This window comes from Nuphar pumila, chromosome 13, assembly GCF_984573655.1.
Source record: "Nuphar pumila chromosome 13, dmNupPumi1.hap1.1, whole genome shotgun sequence".
NCBI lineage: Eukaryota > Viridiplantae > Streptophyta > Magnoliopsida > Nymphaeales > Nymphaeaceae > Nuphar > Nuphar pumila.
In genome coordinates, this window is record NC_143261.1 from 29,955,101 (window position 1) to 29,973,525 (window position 18,425).

General features: G+C 38.5%; 1 protein-coding gene across 6 annotated transcripts in view; it reads right to left on the reverse strand.

Annotated features, from left to right (window-relative positions):
- Positions 1-1,347: 1,347 nt before the first annotated feature.
- The window catches only part of LOC149818235 (TSL-kinase interacting protein 1-like), a 41,057-nt gene continuing 23,979 nt past the window's right edge, over positions 1,348-18,425 (reverse strand). For 5 of the 6 annotated variants that reach the window (XM_089984146.1, XM_089984143.1, XM_089984145.1 and 2 more), the window contains exons 8-14: positions 3,964-4,125; positions 3,670-3,893; positions 3,347-3,588; positions 2,774-3,206; positions 2,293-2,694; positions 2,036-2,143; positions 1,348-1,955 (exon numbers count right to left, since the gene is read on the reverse strand). In XM_089984146.1, the coding sequence (XP_089840272.1) occupies positions 1,719-1,955; positions 2,036-2,143; positions 2,293-2,694; positions 2,774-3,206; positions 3,347-3,588; positions 3,670-3,893; positions 3,964-4,125 (1,808 nt within the window). In that variant the 3' untranslated portion in view covers positions 1,348-1,718. The remainder of the gene's footprint in view (positions 1,956-2,035; positions 2,144-2,292; positions 2,695-2,773; positions 3,207-3,346; positions 3,589-3,669; positions 3,894-3,963; positions 4,126-18,425) is intronic. The other variant, XM_089984147.1, reaches the window with a different exon arrangement.

Sequence of the window (18,425 nt, forward strand, 5' to 3'; positions counted from 1 at the left end):
AATTATTTTACAACAAGCTTGTGTGTTGATTTTATATCTATTTATATTTGTGTTTACGTCATTTCTTATTTGCTTCTACCCTTATTTCAAATTGTTTTTTATGTGTTCCCTTCATAATAGCTTCACAATTTATATCCCAATTTCTGCTTCATACTACTTTTTTTTCAACAGAGAAAGCTGGGGTTAGGCATACCCTACCCGTTATACAATCATATACCATTGGGATTCGAACTTACAATGTCCCAACAAAAGGTGACAAGTGGAGCCCCTGTTGGTATTTCCCCGCTTTTGCTTCACTCATGGCTTTTCGTATCCATTACGTTTCCTGCTAACTATGGGTCATTCAATAGCTTTTTCATCTTTAATTTTATAAAACTTTATTAAAAAAACCATACCCAATGACCTTAAACTTGAGAAAACAGGGATGCCACATGGGTAGCTACTGGGAAGAGAGAAGAACGTGCCTTTTAAAATATTTTATCGCAAATGAACATTTAATAGAAACTAAGTTAATCAGCATTTGGTAGGGTCGTCTATATTTTGCAGCTATTGACTGAAAGGAAGAGGGTGAATGATAGAATTAGAGAGAATCGTCCTTTAAAACATCAAAATATCTTTTTAAAGAGAAAAATTAAGGGTTATTTATAAAAAACACACCTAGTTTTTTTAATAATTCAGATTCATACCCAAAAAATTACTAATTCAAATGCATGACATTTTTGTCTTCATTTATTCAAATGCATACCTGTTTTGATTATCCATCTCCTAACTATAGTTCATAGTTTCTTACCCATTTTACCCTCATCTCTCTCTCTCTCTCAGTAAAACCCATTTCAGTTGAAACGGGTTGGGTAATGGCTTAAGAGTGGTTCAGATCAAAAAAAGAACTGACCTGAATCTTAAATCAATGGTGATTTGGATCAGATTAAGATTATAAACTTGTGGTATTAGGTAGAGATGCAAACGGGCCAGGATATTTTCTGAGCCTGATAACATATACCCGGAACATATCACTGTTTTTATCTTTGAGCAACCCATTTTTTTTCTGGAGCTCAGACATAAGGTCATATCGACGTGATGACAGGCTAGCATACTTGAACACAAAGGTTTTCATACTAAAACCCACTCACCAAACCAATTTAACAGAACAAAATACATATGCCGAATTGTTGTCGCATCAAACCACTTTGTTCAGGGGCGACATTTCATACGATCCAGCCAACGACAAACAGCCTTGGGACATCCTTTCGGTTGGTCAAATGACAAATTCATGGCTTGTACAGAAACACCAAAGCAATCATACTGATTAAGCCGCAGGTTTCAAACAAAAGGTAACCAATTAAGGAATTAAGAAAACCTATTTTTATAGCCGTTGCATGTTTTATTCAATTTAAACCCATTAGTTAACCACAATCGATCTGTACATTTCGAAGGAGTAAGACTTTTCTTTCATCTTCCCAGAGACTAATTAACTACGCAAATATGTGCACGGAGGTACACGGTGAACTGCACAAAGTTGCATTCTATCATGGCAAAATTAACCATCTTCTCTTCTTGCACCCGAATGACTACGAATTATCTGTCAGGTTCCAACAGAGACTGCATCCGCCAACCTACTCCCATGATGGTCAGAATTTTTTTGGCTTGCTAAGATTTAATGTTACAGGGTCCAACAACCATCGGCCAACCTACTCCCATGATGGTCAGAAAATTTTAGCTTACTTTGATTTAATACTACAGGGTTCAACAACCGCACTGTCATGTGGTTGAGGCTGAACTCCTTCACATGACGAGGCCCTCTTCTGGGTGGCAAAAAAGGAACAGTTCTGAAAGGCATCGAGGCTGCTAGCAATCAGGCCACCGAGGCTACTGACGCTGTCTCCATTCAGCAAACACTGGCTCTGGCATCTCGAAGAAGAAAGACCATAGTCCACCATGCATCCTAAAGAGTCGGGCTGCACATAAAGAGACCTAAGAAATCAGAGCAGTTATCTTGGTGGCTTGCCAGATGCAACTCATAAAGAGATTTACAAACCCAGTAGATGTCTGAGATGCTGAAGTTCTTTTCATTCCCTTGGCACCGTATAGAGTTTAGAGGATCAGCTTCAACATCTTCAGAAGGGTGCACTGCTCCATTAATCTCCTGTAGAGTGCAGATTAAATATAAGGAAGACCAGTGGCAAACAAAGCTGCACACATGATGGCATAGGACCGAAAAATCCTTCATCACCTAGAGAACAAACGATGAAACATCATTCTGTTATCCACTCAAACTTCATCGGAAACACATACCTCAACCAATCCGGCATATCCAGTTGAAGTTGAAAAGATATTCTGCTCACAAGTCTCAATAGAGGCATTTTTGGACGAACTAATGCTATCCTTTGAAATTTGATTCTTAAACGAAAACGCATCACGTGTTTCCTCTGCATCCCAAATGGATGAATGGGTCATGTTAGTTGGTTCACTGGTAGCATTCTGATGACGGGATATATGTGCTGCGATTGCAGCATCAAATGAATCACAACAAAATGGCAGCTGTTGAAGGCTGCTGGTGGCAGCATTTTGTTCTACACAAATGGCATGTGCAGCCCGGGATGCTTCAGATAGAAGATCACCCATGCTGTAGTTGGTGATGCTATCCGCCCATTCTACTGTTGCCAAAGTGGCTCCACCACCCATCTGCATCTTATCCTGAATAATAATTGAAACAAATCACAACAGATCAGAACTCTTAATGCCAGCATTACAAACAAGTGGAAAGAGACCATACCGCATTTTGAAAGAGATTCTGGAGAAATCCATCAGTGCTGTCTTCACCAGGGCAGGGTGTTGATGGATGCTCCAATGATGTCTGAATGTTGTTCTTGAAGGATGCAACACCTGTAGGATGCTTACTGTTACCGATGAAGCAGCTATCTGAAAGGCCATCATTCTTGGAAGCATGACCAAAACGGGACTCCTTGTCAAGCTTTGCTTCACTGAGAGCAACACTACTTGTTTCACTCGCATTTGCATTTGCTGACCTATTTTCGGGCATCACTTGCTCCCATTGATGAACAAAGGAAGATGGTATCTGATTCACAGGAGTGAACTTTGTGTGCATGGATGGGCATTCTTTGTCAGAATGCAGGCAAACACCAAAATGATGAGATGATTGCCACAATGACCCTGAACCAGGCTCTGTGCTAGAAAACCAGCCATACCTTAAAAGAGAAAGACCCAAGTCAGACAGCATAACAGCTCTTAGGAATTTCTTCTCAATAGCACAGTACATCATTAAGGTCGCCTATTTGTTTAATGGAAATAAAATAATCTTCAGTTCACAATGATATGGAACATAAACCTTAAACGAAAAACTGCAGGACTTCCAAGAGCTGCATACACATCTGCAGCATTGACAAGGGAATCCCACAATGTCCATCTCTGACAACTTGCTATGTTTCCTTGATGAGCAGCATATGGGAAGAGTATGAGCTCCCCTGATGCAATGCTCGAGTTGCCCCACTTACGATTTAAATGTTCTATTATTGAGGAGATCTTCTTTCGAGCTCCAACAGTGAGTTCCAAGTATGGGTTGTGGTCATCCTACAAAACATGAAGGAAACAATTAAAGAATCTACAGCAAACTACCCAAAAGTCGAGATTGCCATTTAAAATTTTAGTTACCTTTTCCATTTCCCCGCAAGTATAGTCATCTATTGGAAATAGCTGCAACTTCAGTTTCGGGTCTTTTGACAAAGGTTTTATATTTTTCCCTTGCTCAGATGGATTCACTCTCTCTCTTTGTAGAACAGCTGTTCCCATAATCTCATGGCTTCGTCTTGGTGTTGGAGATCCAGATGGCAACACAAGATGTCCATCTATATTCTTAATTCGTGGATCCCTGTGGTCTGAATAAGATGCTATAAACTCAGCTTCTGCATGTCACTGTGCAACATTTCATTCTGTTCAAAAGCTTACCCTCAAAGGAGGAAGATAGCCCACTGGATGGCTCAGCCGGAAGTCCAGCTGGGGGGAACTTACCACTGGCACACTCCGGGTGCACAGCAGGATTGGCAACCAAGGACACTCCAGAAACTGCAGCCTTCTCCCATCTCTTGTACTCACTTGATGAAATAGGACCTATTAAGCATTGATATACAGAATATTTCCCATAACAGGATTAGACCAGCATCTAGACATGCTTAAAAGATGGCAAAGGTAAAAGAAATCAGAAAACAAGATATTGGAAAGTATTAAATATATTTCAGAAATGTAAATATCATACGAGTACTAAGAATAAACTAGCATCACAAAAAACTAATGCATTGATGCACCACAGTTCACAACAAATGCAAAGCAACAGAGATCCCAAAACAATGAACATAACCTTCAAATGGAATATGAGAAAAAATCCAGCATAACAAGGCAGCGATTATCTTATTTATGGTTACTGGTCCCTTAATAATTTCAAAAACTAATGTGTCTTGTTTCTCATGAATCCCTCACTGCTGAACATCAAGCCCTTTGGCTCTAGTATATTCCTATTTTGAACCCATATCTTATTTGAGAGCTACTCTAAGGTCAAACATCACTTATGCACTATGTCACATGGGTGCGGGTGCGGGTGCGACACGGGTGCGGCGCAATTTCAAAAATTTTGGACACGGGGACTCGGCTATATATATATATTAAAAAATATATATATATATATATATATATATATAAGACTCGGTCAAAGTTGTGCCCATTAGGGGACAGGTGATGAGTTGTGAAGGCATTCTGTACACTTTCTTCATACAGGAATAATTCACTTTTGGGCACTTTCTTCATACACTGTAATAATTCACTTTCTTCATACAGGAAAAAAACACAAAAACTTAAGTTGTGCCCATTCTGTACTTAAAACTTGAAAGTGTACAGGTTTTTTAGTTGTGATGGGTTTTTTTCCTTACAGCTGTAGCCCAGAAAATTTAAAAAAAAAATCAAAAAAAAAATTCCAAAAAATGGACCAAAATGACCCTGGGTGCGTTGACCACACCCAGGTTCGGGTTGACCGAGTCCGAGCCGCACCCGTGTCGGTGCGTGTCGACGCGGGTGCGGCGACCTTGGAGCCGAGTCCGTGTGACATAGCTTATGCAATACATGTAGTAAGCCAATTTATAAAAGCATCACAATCAGTACATACGGTTGTTGTGCTTAGAATTGTTCAACACGTTTGACATACTACCACTGCACCCCTAATCTTCCCATCATCATCCTTGAGCTGAAAGCATATTGTGACTCAAACTTTGGAAGAACTACAAGTGAAACACACTCACCACAGCCTTCTGTATCTTGGTGATTTTTTAATTTCATGGAAAATTGTGGCTCAAACTTTGAAGGAACTGCAACAGAGAGAACTCAACCATAAGCTTTTGCATCTTCTTTGGTGATTCTCTAATTTCATGGAAAAACAAAAGGCAACAGAGTGTTGCATTGTCTACAACAGAAGTAGAGCACAAAGAAATGGTACAAACCACATCAAAACTCGTTTGGTTTCATTTGTTTTTAGGAGCACTGTAACAATTAGAGTGCTAATCTAAAGAATACAGAGTTTCATAAATGCGCCAAGAGATAAATTGTCATTTTATATGTGAAATATCTAGATAGTCATCTCGTTGTCTTATGTGAGATTGATGTTTTCACCAAGTCAGAAAGCTTCGTTCTCTTCAACCTAGTGATGATTCCTCTTCCATCATCTCAGTATTGAGGGGGAAGTGTGAAAGTATATTACATGTATTATAACATTTTGTACATGTGTAAATGTAAATAGGAGTATTTTTGTCCTTTCTTTATTGCATGGGAACTTTTGTCTTTTTGCAGGATTTATACTGTCCATAAGGGTATTATTAACAAAAACTACTATTTGATAGCAACAAAGTCCCGCCATTATTAACAAGTAGCAGTAACTGCCTTTTTCTTGTGAAACCTAAATTGCAGGAACTATTCTGTGACACCCAAAACTATCAAGTTGCTTGATCCTTCACCTTTTCTTTGGTGTACTTTTCTAATTGGGTGCTTTCCTTTTTAGCATTTCCCCCTTCTTGATTCACTTTCCTTTCTTATCCATTCCAGGATCTTTTGTTTTCTTGCTTGCCTTTTATATTGATCTTAGTTCTTTCACTTACAAAATGAATTAAAGTTTAAAAATATTAGCTTTCCAACACATTAAAAATGAATACTCAAAATATCCTTAAATTTACTCAAAAACAATTACCAAACAATGGACTATCCCTAAAGAAACCATTCCTTTTTATCTTATTCTGGTGGCAGACAAAGAAACCAGAGTTATCATTGTAATGAAATACCAAAAGTGTCTATTAAAGACACATTAACCAAAACCCACAAAAGGGCACAAATAAGGCACAAGAATAAAATGAATAATCTTTATTTAACTTCACATAAAATGCTTAAAAAGAATTAATACAATTGGAAGGAGATGACCCCTATTTATACACATGAATGAGCTCTTGGAATAGAGCGAGCTCTTGGAATAGAGCTAAGAGAAGCACAAGAGAGTTGTTGGAGCTACTCCAATGGCTCTATTCGTAGCCGTTGGACTAGCTCCCAATGGCTCTCAAACTAGTCAACAATATGTTGACTAGTTTAAGTCTAGTTCAAACGGAATTAGATACTAAAATGAAAAATAAATAAAGAAAAAATATATTATATAAATATATATATATATATATACACTTTTTAACACTACCCCCTCAAACTTACAGTACAATGACCCAAAGTTTGTCTAAGAGAAAATGAAATCTAGGAATGCCGAAAGGTTTGGTGAAAAAATTTGTTAATTGATATTTTGAGGTAACATCTAAGTCACAGGGACTCGGCAAAACAGGTGCCGCACCCGCGTCGACGCGACACGGGTGCGCGTGCAGCACCGGGTGTGGTCAACACGACCCTGGGTGCGGTCAACGCACCCAGAGTCATTTTCATCCGCTTTTCAGCGTTAAAAAAAAATCCACGATGAAAATGAGGATTAGGGCAAAAAAAAATTTGCCCTAATCTCTCCTCTCCCGCTCAGCTCGATCTCTCTCCTACCGACACCACCTCCTAGGCTCCTCCTCTCCTTTCGCATGTATGTACCCTCTCTCGGTCTCTTCTTGTGTCGGCAGGAGAGGGGCCGAGCCCCCCCTGTGCCCTCTCGCTCTCTTGTTAGGTCGGCAGGGGAGGGGCCGAGCCCCCCCTTCCCTTCTCGCTCTCTTGTTGGGTTGGCAGGGAAGGGGCCGAGAGCCCCCCCCCCCCTCTCGCTCTCTTGTTGGGTCGGCAGGGGAGGGGCTGAGCCCCTCCCCCCTCTTGCTCTCTTGTTGGGTCGGCAGGTGAGGGGTTGAGCCCCTCTTGCTCCCTCTGTTTTCGGCAGGGGAGCCCCTCCCCCCTCTCGCTCTCTTGTTGGGTCGGCAGAGGAGGGGTTGAGCCCCCCCTACTCCCTCTGTTTTCGGCAGGGGAGGGGGTCGAGCCCCCGTCCCTGCTCCCTCTTATTTCATGGGAGGGGCTGAGTCCCTCCCTGTTTTTGGCACGGGAGGGGCAGATCCCCCCTCCTTGTTCCTGATTTTATATATATTTTTATATCAAGATAATGTCTGTATAATTGATTTAAAATTTTTAATGTATTTTTTTATATTTTTAGGATAAAAATGATGGATAAAGGAAAAGGACTTGTGTCATCCTCATCCTCATCCCAACATGTGAGTTCTGATGCTAGTTTTGCTGATAGTTGTAGTGGGATTGATAATGTGGGGTCACTATGGGTACATCTAGATAAACTTGCAAAAACTGAAGAAGGAGGTGGTGGAAACAAGAGATTTCGATGCAAGCTCTGTGAAAAAGATTTTGTTGGGTCTTACACAAGAGTGAATACTCATTTGTTGAAGATATCAGGACATAGCATTTCAGGATGTAGAAAAGTTGATGAGGCAATGCGAAGACAATACAAGAAAATACAAGAAGAATATGAGAAGAGAAAGACAATGGTCGATTATTCTGCAGTTAGTGTGCTATTTGCAAGCCACCAAGAAGATGCTGAAAAAAAGAAAAGTCAATGTAGGAGGTAGAGGAACGATACAAACAGCATTCAATACATATGGGAGAGAAGAATTGGATAGAAAAGTTGGGAGGTATTTATATTCTAGTTCACTCCCATTTAATACGGCTAGAAATCCTTATTGAAAGGATTTAGTAGTGGCTATGTGCCTCCAAGTTCAGAAAAAAAATGAACCGCACTTCTTGCAGAAGAGAGGGCAAATGTGGAGAGGTTGCTGGAGATTAAAAAATATTCATGTGAGCAAAATAGAGTTTCTATTGTGTCTGATGGATGAATAGATATTCAAAGACATCCAATGATCAATTTATTGCATGTTCGCTTAGTGGCCCAATATTCTTGAATGAAGTTGATGCATCTGAAGAATATAAAAATGAGAGTATTTGAAGGGAATGTTTATAGAAGTCATAAAAGAAGTGAGTGATCAGAAAGTGGTACAAATCATTACAGACAACACACCAATTTGTAAAAGTGTAGCGTTGAGTTTGAAGAGTGAGTACCCTCATATTTTTGGACTCTCTGTGTAGCACACAACTTAAATTTGGCCCTAAAGAGCATCTGCAACCCCAAAAAAAAAGAAAAATTACAAGCATATGCTTTATGTTTATGGATTGAAGATTTAGAACGAAATGTCAAAAGCATTAGGAATTTTGTTGTTAACCACCATCGTGCTAATGCTATATTTAATAAGCATTCTGACCTGAAATTGTTGAAGGTCGCTGAAACACGTTTTGCGTCCATCATTGTGATGGTGAAGAAGATTAAAAGAGCGAAGAATGCTTTAACTAACATGGTGACTGATGAAAATTGGACATTCTATCGTGCTGATGATGATATCAAAGCTCAAGAAATTAAAAAAATTATTTTTGATGATGAGTTTTGGGACAGAGTGGTATACTGCATTCAATTTATGCAACCTATTTGTGAAATGTTAAGAGAAGTTGATAAGGATGAGCCCATGCTTCACAGAGTTTATGAAATGTGGGATAATATGATTGAAAAAATACAAACTATAGTTTTCAAGCATGAAGAAAAAAATTCTGCATTGGATGATTCAAATTTTTTTAATCATATTCATTCAATTTTAGCCAGAAGATGGGATAAGAGCAACACTCATTTGCATTGCATGACACATTCTCTTAATCCAAAATATTATACAAATAAGTGACGGGCTGGTGGTATTGGTCGTGTCCCTTCAATTTTAGACCCAGAGTTATCAAGACATAGCATTATGTGTATGACAAAACTTTTTCCAGAAGCATATCTTCTACATCAAGTCACACAAGAGTTTGAAAAATTTGCATCTTCGAGATTATATGAACCGACATTATTCGCGAGAGAAGAGGATAATATAGATCCTATCACATGGTGGTCAACATTTGGATCAGAAACACCTCTTCTCCAACATCTTGCATTAAGATTGCTATCGCAGCCTGCTAGTTCATCTTGTTGTGAAAGAAATTGGAGCACATATTCTCAAATACACAACATGAAGAGAAACAAACTCACCAGCAAGCGTGCAGAGGATTTAATCTATGTTCATTCAAATCTTCGATTACTTTCGCGAACCAATGATGAATACAGGTACTAATTTGCTCTCTTAGTTATTTGATTATTTCTTAGTTTTTTATTTAAATATACTTGTATTATATTTAACATTTTCAAATTGGGTTTGTAACGCAGACAAGAAACATCCAAATTTTTGGATGTAAACCCACAAGAGTGTGACTTCGAGAGAGAGCATGATTTCAACATAACAAACATGGATTTAGCTGAGCCCAGTATTCCTTCTAATGATGCATTTGATGATGAAGAAAAAAATTATTAAGATCAATTACTTCATCAGGATATACTTTGGTATGTAATTCAGTTCTTTTCTGCTTTACTTATTTGATTGATATTTAGGTTGATTTATGTAATTGCTTTACTTATTTGATTGATATTTAGGTTGATATATTGCATGAATGATGATTGATGAATGATATTATGACAATGTTAAATGTTAAATGTTAAAACTTCAAAATTATATATATATATATATTACATTTTTGCCCCTGACGCACCCCCACACCCTAGGTTTTTGAAAGTGCCGCACCCCCGCACCCATGTGACATAGGGTAACATAATGCAGATCAATAGTCCCCTCTGGCACAGAGATTCGCCCAATAGGGTGTCGCACCCACGTGATGTGAGTACAGCACTCGGTGTGGTCAAACACACCCAAGGTCATATCTATCCACAAATGGACTAGGTCAACTTTGACCGAGTCTATTTTGTGTCAAAAGAAAAAACCTATGAAAGGGGGTAACTTGAGCCCCCCCCCCACTACCTACAACCCCTATCTCGAGCCCCCAAAGTTTTTTTAAAGTGTTGCATCGCCGCACCCGTACCTATGTGACATAGATAGTCCCATGTAGATACTCCTCGCTAACGTGGTGACAATCCATTTCAATATGTTTGGTGCATTCATGAAATGGCTGGTTGCTAGCTATGTATATATCGTACTATTGTTGTCACATCACATGTGTGATGCTTTTGTCACTTCAACTCTCATATCAGCCAGCAATCTTCTGAACCAGACTACATCCATGGTTATGCCTATCATAGCTCAATATTCAGTTTTTGTTGACGAAAGAAAGACCTTTTGTTGCTTCTTGCACTGCCACGAAATCAAGGATTATCATAACAAAACACAAAAAACAGTGGTTGAGTGTTTATTATTAGGATCACCTCCTTAGTCAGCATCAGTATAAACAATTAAATCTAACGAAGATGAAGCAAACAAGAAAATACCTCAAGAAAGAGAAAATTTAATATATCTAATAATACGCAAAACTGCTCACAAGTAAACAGAAGTAAGAGCATGCTGAAATTGACTAGCTATGTGTACAAGGTCGAGTGATTGAGAGGTAGAAAAGTGCTCCAATAAGCTATCTATAAGAAGTGAGATCTTCAAGAGGTTTTCCATCAATTCGCATTTTTGTGTTGACAATCTTTATCAACTCTCTTATCATCTGTGATTTCAAACCTGAAAACAATATCAAAAGCAAATTTAGATTGAGATAATACATACCCTTTAGGGAAATAAGCAACTTCAATTCCTAAAAAATATCTCAATAAACCCAAATCAGTCATTTAATGTTTTCAACTCCATGTTTGTCTCCTCTGGTATTGATCATGTCATCTACATAAAAAAAGGAGAATAATAGTCCATGTATCAGAAATCTTAACAAACAAAGCAGTGTTAATCAAACAAAATCTATCATACCAGGTTTTTGGTATTTTTTTAATACCATAAAGAGCTTTATTTAAACGAAGAACTTTACCCTTAGGAATACTTATACTAAGTGGTGCTTCCATATAGACTTCTTTAACTAGGTTTCCATTAAAAAAGGCATTTTTGACATTCATTTGAAATATATGTCATTTTCTAATAGAGGCTAAGGCTACTAAAGTCCTAACTATTGTATCCTGACAACTAGAGCAAAAGTTTTTTCTTAATCTATACCATACTCTTGAGAGTATCCTTTTATAACTAATCTGGATTTATATCTTTCAAAATTCCATCACTCTTGGTTTTAACCTTGTATACCCACCTGCATCCTATGGGTTTTTTCTTCTTTTGGAATGCTTTGAATAGTCCTGTTAGTTTTTTTCTAAGGCTTTGAATTCTACTCTCATGACTTCCACCCAATCAGAATGTTCTTTGGCTTGAGCATAAGTTTGTGCTTCAGAATATTTTTTTAGTGCACATAGAATATTGTGATTCATACGACTGGAGTATTGTAAATAATTGGTGTCCCTCTAAGTTTGCTCTTCATTAAATGCATTATTAAGGTTTTATTTTGAATTTGCCATATCTTGACCATAATCTCGATCACATTCATAATCACAAATATCATGCTTCGAAGTTAAATCTAATAGAAAGGAATACTAAGTTACTTCCTTAGCATTTTCAAAATATAAAAAAACTTTGCTTTTCGAAAAATAACACATTTCTTGAGACATACAATTTTTTATTTTAAGGGTCAAAACATCTATAGCCTTTTTATTATCTGCATAACCTAAAAAAACACAAGAAATAGCATGGGGAGAAAGTTTCTCATTTCTGTTAGTGAAAACAAAACATTTGCATCCAAAAATTCTTAATTTAGAGTAATCAAGAGATAATTTAACAAGTTTTTAGATTAGAGTTATGTTTTTTAATGAGGAAATGACATTTTGTTAATAAGATAGGTGAAAGTCAAAGCTGCTTCAACCCAAAATTCTTTTGGAACTTGGTTTGCTATTAATAAGGTCATAGTAGTTTCTATAATGTGTTTGCGTTTTTGTTCGGCCAAACCATTTTGTTGTGGTGTGTGAGGACAAGATCTTTGGTGTGCGATGTCATATAAATTAAGATAATCCTTAAATTCTTTTGATAAAAATTTTTCTTCTGAATATTATTTTTTAATTTTTTGACCATTTTGTGAAATGTTTGAAAGCGTAAGAAAACTTCAAATTTATGTTTAAGAAAGTAAATCTAACTATAACCACTTTTTTGCATCTCTTCTTCTCAATATGGGGCATTGAGGCCTATAATGTCCTGGTTCATGACAATGGTGGCGAATCACTTTCTTTTTGTTATACTCATTGCCTTGTCTTCCAAAATGAGGTGGTCTATAGGTACGCATGTAATTCCCCCATCTAAATACGACTAGAACGGAATCATGTTCATTTTTTAAGTATTGTTTTTTAGCCTATTCTCCTTTATAGTTAATTCCTCAATAGTATCAATAATAGAGAAAACTTTTCCTCTACGTAGAAGAGTTGATTTGGTGGTTTCAAGTTACAACCTCAAACTATTCACAAATTGATAAAAGTGTTTCATATCAAGTTGTTTTTGGCAAAGCTTGATATCTTCAGGGCAATGTCATTTTGGCTCAAGAAGAACCAATTCTTCTCAAAGTTCGGACAACTCGTTATAGTATTCTCTAATACTCTTGTCGCCTTGGGTCATAGTTTGTATCTTGTCTTGCAAATTGCACACGTGTAATATCTTTAAGTGAATACATATTTTTAAGATATTCTCAAGCTTTATCAGCATGCTCAAATTTTGCAATATTTGAGCATTTTTTGATATCTACACTATTAATTAGCCAAAACATGATTTTAGCATGCCTCATTCTCCATTTTTTCTATTTTTTCTCATATGTAGCTAAGGACTTAGTCTTCTTTCCTTCTGTGAGAGGGACTTCGTTCTCATTTTTCATTTTGGTAAGGATTAGTTTTGGTTCAGGATCGGAACAATCTACCAACCCCCACAACCCCAGATGTTTCATAATTGAAGCCCACATTACATAATTGATATCATTTAAATTTATGGGCATGATGGTGACTTTATTATTGGCATTCATTCTTACAAGAGTAAAAAAGAGAGAAACAAAAAAGGTGAGAGACAGAGAAAGAACAATAGCACAATCACGGTTCCATGATCTTTAAGGAGTCAACGATCACACGAGCCAACGAACCACTCTTTTCTCCAGCTATGCAAGCATAAGAACACTTGAATCACGAACAACAGAAGTCTTCTTATTGCTTCAAAGGCACGAAAAATAAGGCATAAAGTTCAAAAAACTCCAAGAGCTTCCAAGCTCTGATACCATGTAATGAAATACCATCCTTCAACAAGAACACAAATGTTCAACAAGTGTCTATAAAAGACACATTAACCAAAACCCACAAAAGAGCACAAATAATAAGGCACAAGAATAAAATGAATAATCTTTATTTAACTTCAGATAAATGCTTAAAAAACATTAATACAATTGGAGGGAGATGACCCATATTTATACACACGAATGAGCTCTTAAAATAGAGCTAAGAGAAGCTCAAGAGAGTCATTGGAGCTAGTCCAACAGCTCTATTTGTAGCTGTTGGACTAGCTCCAACGGCTCTCAAACTAGTCAACAATATGTTCACTAGTTTAAGTCTAGTTCAAATGGAACTAGATACTAAAAAAAAAAAAAAAAGAAAGAAAGAAAAAATATATTATATAAATAATATACATATATACTACATGTATATACATTGGTATGTACACATAATATATATCCTAAGTCACACGGATTCGGCAAAGCAAGTGCCGCACCCGTGTCGGCGTGACGCGACGTGGGTGCGCGTGCGGCACCCGGTGCAGTCAACACGACCCTGGGTGCATTGACCGCACCCAGGGTTATTTTTGTCCAATTTTCGGATGTAAAAAAAAAATTGTCTTTGCCCGATAAAAGGGTTGTGAAATGGGATTAGGGCAAATTTTTGCCCTAATCCTCTTTCGCAACTCTCCTCTCCCCCGCAGCTCTGTTGTTGCTCTCTCGCTCGCCTCCTCTCCTCCTGACGCCTCTCAAGGGAGCCCGACGCCATGATCGTCACCTCCTCCTCTCCTCACGACATCTCTCCGAGGAGCCCGACGCCACGGTCACCACCTCCTCCTCTCCCTCGTCGCAGACCTCTGGCAATCGCCGGGGTCAACCCCGACCGCAACCCCGACGACGCCCAAAGCCACCTCCTCCTCTCCTCTGAGTCTCAGGTAACCTCTCCCTCGTCCCCTTCCTTCTTCTATCTTTTCCCAACCCTCCCCCCTGCTCTCTATCGCTCTCTTGTTAAGTCGGCAGGGGAGGGGTCGAGCCCCCCCTGCTCCCTCTGATTTCAGAGGAGGGGCTGAGCCCCCCTCCCTGCTCCTCATGGCACGCGGTGCAGTGTTGCGGCGGCACCTCATGTGTGTCACACGATTCACGTGGTTGCGGTACTTGTGGGTGTGGTTGCGTGCACTTGATGCGCACAGCTGCGGCACAATGCAGCAGTTGATGGTGTGGTTGTGGCACATGTTGCGCACTGCGACAGCAGTTTGGGTTCAAAAAAAATTTATGGTTCCCCGGGTGTTTTTCGGGTTCCTCCTGTTAACGGGGGTCAGCGCCCAAAACACCTATATAGGGGACCAAAATTTTTTATCCTCGTGGCACGCAGTGCGGTGCTGCTGCGGCACCTCATGTGTGTCACATGGTTCGTGGGGTTGCAGTACTTGTGGGTGCGGTTGCGTGCACCTGATGCGCGCAGCTGCAGCAGTTGCTGGTGCGGTCGTTGCACATGTTGCGCACTGCGACAGCGCTTTGGTGGTCAAAATTTTTTATGGTTGCCCAGGTGTTTTTCGGGTTCCTCCTGTCAGCGGGGGGGGGGGGGGGGGTCAACGCCCAAAACACCTATATAGGGGACCAAAAATTTTTATCCTTGTGGCATGCGGTGCGGCACCTCATGTGCGACACATGGTTCACGCGGCTGCGGTACTTGTGGGTGCGGTTGCGTGTACCTGATACGCGCAACTGCGGCGCAGTATGTTAAAATATGTGATCTCATATGTAATCTCATAGGCAGCTCATGTATCGCATATGTAATCTCATAGGTAGCTCATGTAATCCCTTACAATATTTTCCTTTTTTTCCAGTGAGTTTTTAGTTTGATTAGTTCTAGTTAAAACCCAACTAGAACTAACTTAAATCCCCATTTTAGGACTCTCACAGGCTTCACCTTTTTGACTACTCAAAAAGGCCTCCCCATTTTAGGACTCTCACAGGCTTCACCTTTTTGACTACTCAAAAAGGCCTTTTTGACCAAGTCAAAAAGGTGCATCTCCAAGGGAGCCATTGGACTCCCAACATCTCTAATAGAGCCGTTGGGAGTCCAATTACTCCCTTGAGGCTCCTCTCATTCCCTCTATAAATATGGGGTTATTCCCCTTGTACAGATAATGCTCTTGAGTGTGGGATTGTATCCCAAGTTTAATAAAAGTTTATTTTTTCTATTTTTGTTGTGAATACCCTCTTTCGGGTATGGTGTATGTTTGGTGTTGATGCTCTCTTTGTGAACCTTTGTGGTTCTTGTAATCTCATTGTGAGAACTTGCTGAGAGGTATTTTTTGTGGATTGCATTTTCTTACATGGTATCAAAGCCGTTGGTGGACGTGCATTGGGAAGCGTGCCATTCAAGTATTTCTTCAAGAAAGTGAAAGCTTTTTGAAGAATTGATTGTGTGTATCCGTGAAAAGCTTGGAAGGCTACCCATTCTTGTTTTCGTGGTAAAAATGCTCTTTTTTCTTATTTGTTCCTCTCTTCCCCTTTCATTCGCAAGATTGTAAAATGGATGACAATGATAATGTCACTATTAAGCCCATAAAATTAAACGATTCAAATTATGTAACATGGGCTTCTATCATGAAGCACCTCATTTGGGGAAAAGGTCTATGGGGCTTAGTTGATGGAACCGACGAGGAACCTCAACTAACTCTCACCAAAGAAGTACCTTTTTCGGAAGTTGAAAAAAATAAGGTTATCTCCACGTACGAGAAAAATTGTAAAGAATGGAGAATGGGTCACGCCAAGATCATGTCTTGGCTAATCTCTAGTGTGGATATAAAGAAGTGTTCAAGTCTCGCAAAATTTGAACACGCCAATGATGCATGGGAGTATCTTAAGATAATGTATTCTCTTAAAGACATTGCTCACATTTGTAACTTGCAAGAAAAACTTCGGAATATGGTTCAAGGGGAGAAGAGTATTAGGGAGTAATATAATAGCCTATTTGAACTATAGGAAGAGTTGGCTCTTCTTGAACCAAAGTGGCATTGCCCACAAGATATTGAGCTTCGCCAAAATCAAGTAAATGCGGAGCATTTCTTTCAATTTATCAATGAATTGAGACCCGAATTTGAAACAACCAAGTCCTCTCTTCTACATCGAGGAAAGGTTACTTCTATTAAAGATACAATTGAAAAGTTAAGTATGGAAGAAAATAGACTCAAGAAACGAGTCGCAAAGAGTGATGATGATACAATTCTAGTTGTATCAAGACCAAGCAATCACATTCGTACTTACAAACCGTCATATATTGGAAGGACAAATAATGAAATACAAGGAGGCAATTTTGAAAGAAGAAAAGTTATTTGTTATTACTGTCATGAACCAGAACACGTTAAAACTTACTGTCCAAAGTTGAAAAAAACTTATGAGAAGAAGGTAGCTACTGTGGACTCAACGAAAGAATCAAATGAGACGTTCATTGGAAACATGTCTCTAACTCAGCTGGTAAAGGCACTACAACCTCTTCTCAAAGGAGTTTCTTCCTCTGTCGGGGTCGTCGTTTCTTCTGTTGGCATCTCTGATTCAAGTAAACCTCTATGACTTCTTAACTCTGGTGCTTCGTTTCACGTGACACCAAACATAAAATTGCTTTCTCAATGTAATAACTCAAGTGGATCTAATGTTTTTACTGTGGATGGAACAACTCTTGAAATTAAAGGAATAGGAAATTTCAAAAATAGTTCTCAAAACTCAAAAGGATTTTGTGTTCCAAAAATTAGATATATTCCTAAACTAAATTTAAATATCTTATTTGTATCTCAGCTAACTGACCATGGGTGTAATGTTTTCTTCTCTTCTCATGCTTGCTGGGTACAGGATCACCAGTCAGAGAAGCCGACTAGGGAAGGCCATAGAGAAGAAGGATTGTACTACATGGATTTTTTGGAAATACCCAAGAATACATTATGCTGCAATGCTCAAAAATTAGGCTTGGATCTTTTGCACCAAAGATTTAGTCATCCTTGTATGTCCAAGCTTCAGTTCTTTCCAAATATGGAAAAGATTTGTAATCTTGAAAGTTTTAAATGTGAAAAATGTATTCTTAGAAAAATGAAAAAATTACCTTTTCATGAAAGAACATTTGTCTCTACTAGACCACTTGAATTAATACATTCTGATGTTTGGGGTCCTGCACCGGTTGTGTCAAAAGGTAGTTTTTTATATTATGTAATTTTTGTAGATGACTTTACACGATATACTTGGATTTATTTTCTTAAGCATAAGTCTGAAGTGTTTTCATTTTTTCAAATATTTCACAATATGGTCAAAAACCAATTTAAAAACGATATTTCAATATTTCGTATTGATTTAGGGGGAAAATTTTTGTCGACTGAATTTAAGGAATATTTGAACTCATATGGGATTTCACATCAAAAATCTTGTCCCTATACTCCTCAACAAAACGGGTTAGCGGAAAGAAAGCACAGGCACATTATAGAAACATCTAAAACTCTTTTCTTCACACATCAAGTCCCTAAAGTCTTTTGGGCCGAAGCTATTTTAACTACAATTTATATTATTAATAGAATGCCCTCATCTTCAATACATAATATCTCTCCCACTGAAAAAACTTTATAAACAAACTCCAGATTATTCTAGACTAAGGGTATTTGGGTGCAAATGTTTTATTTTTACATATAAGAATGACAATTTTTCTCCCTGTGTTATTTCCTGTGCCTTTT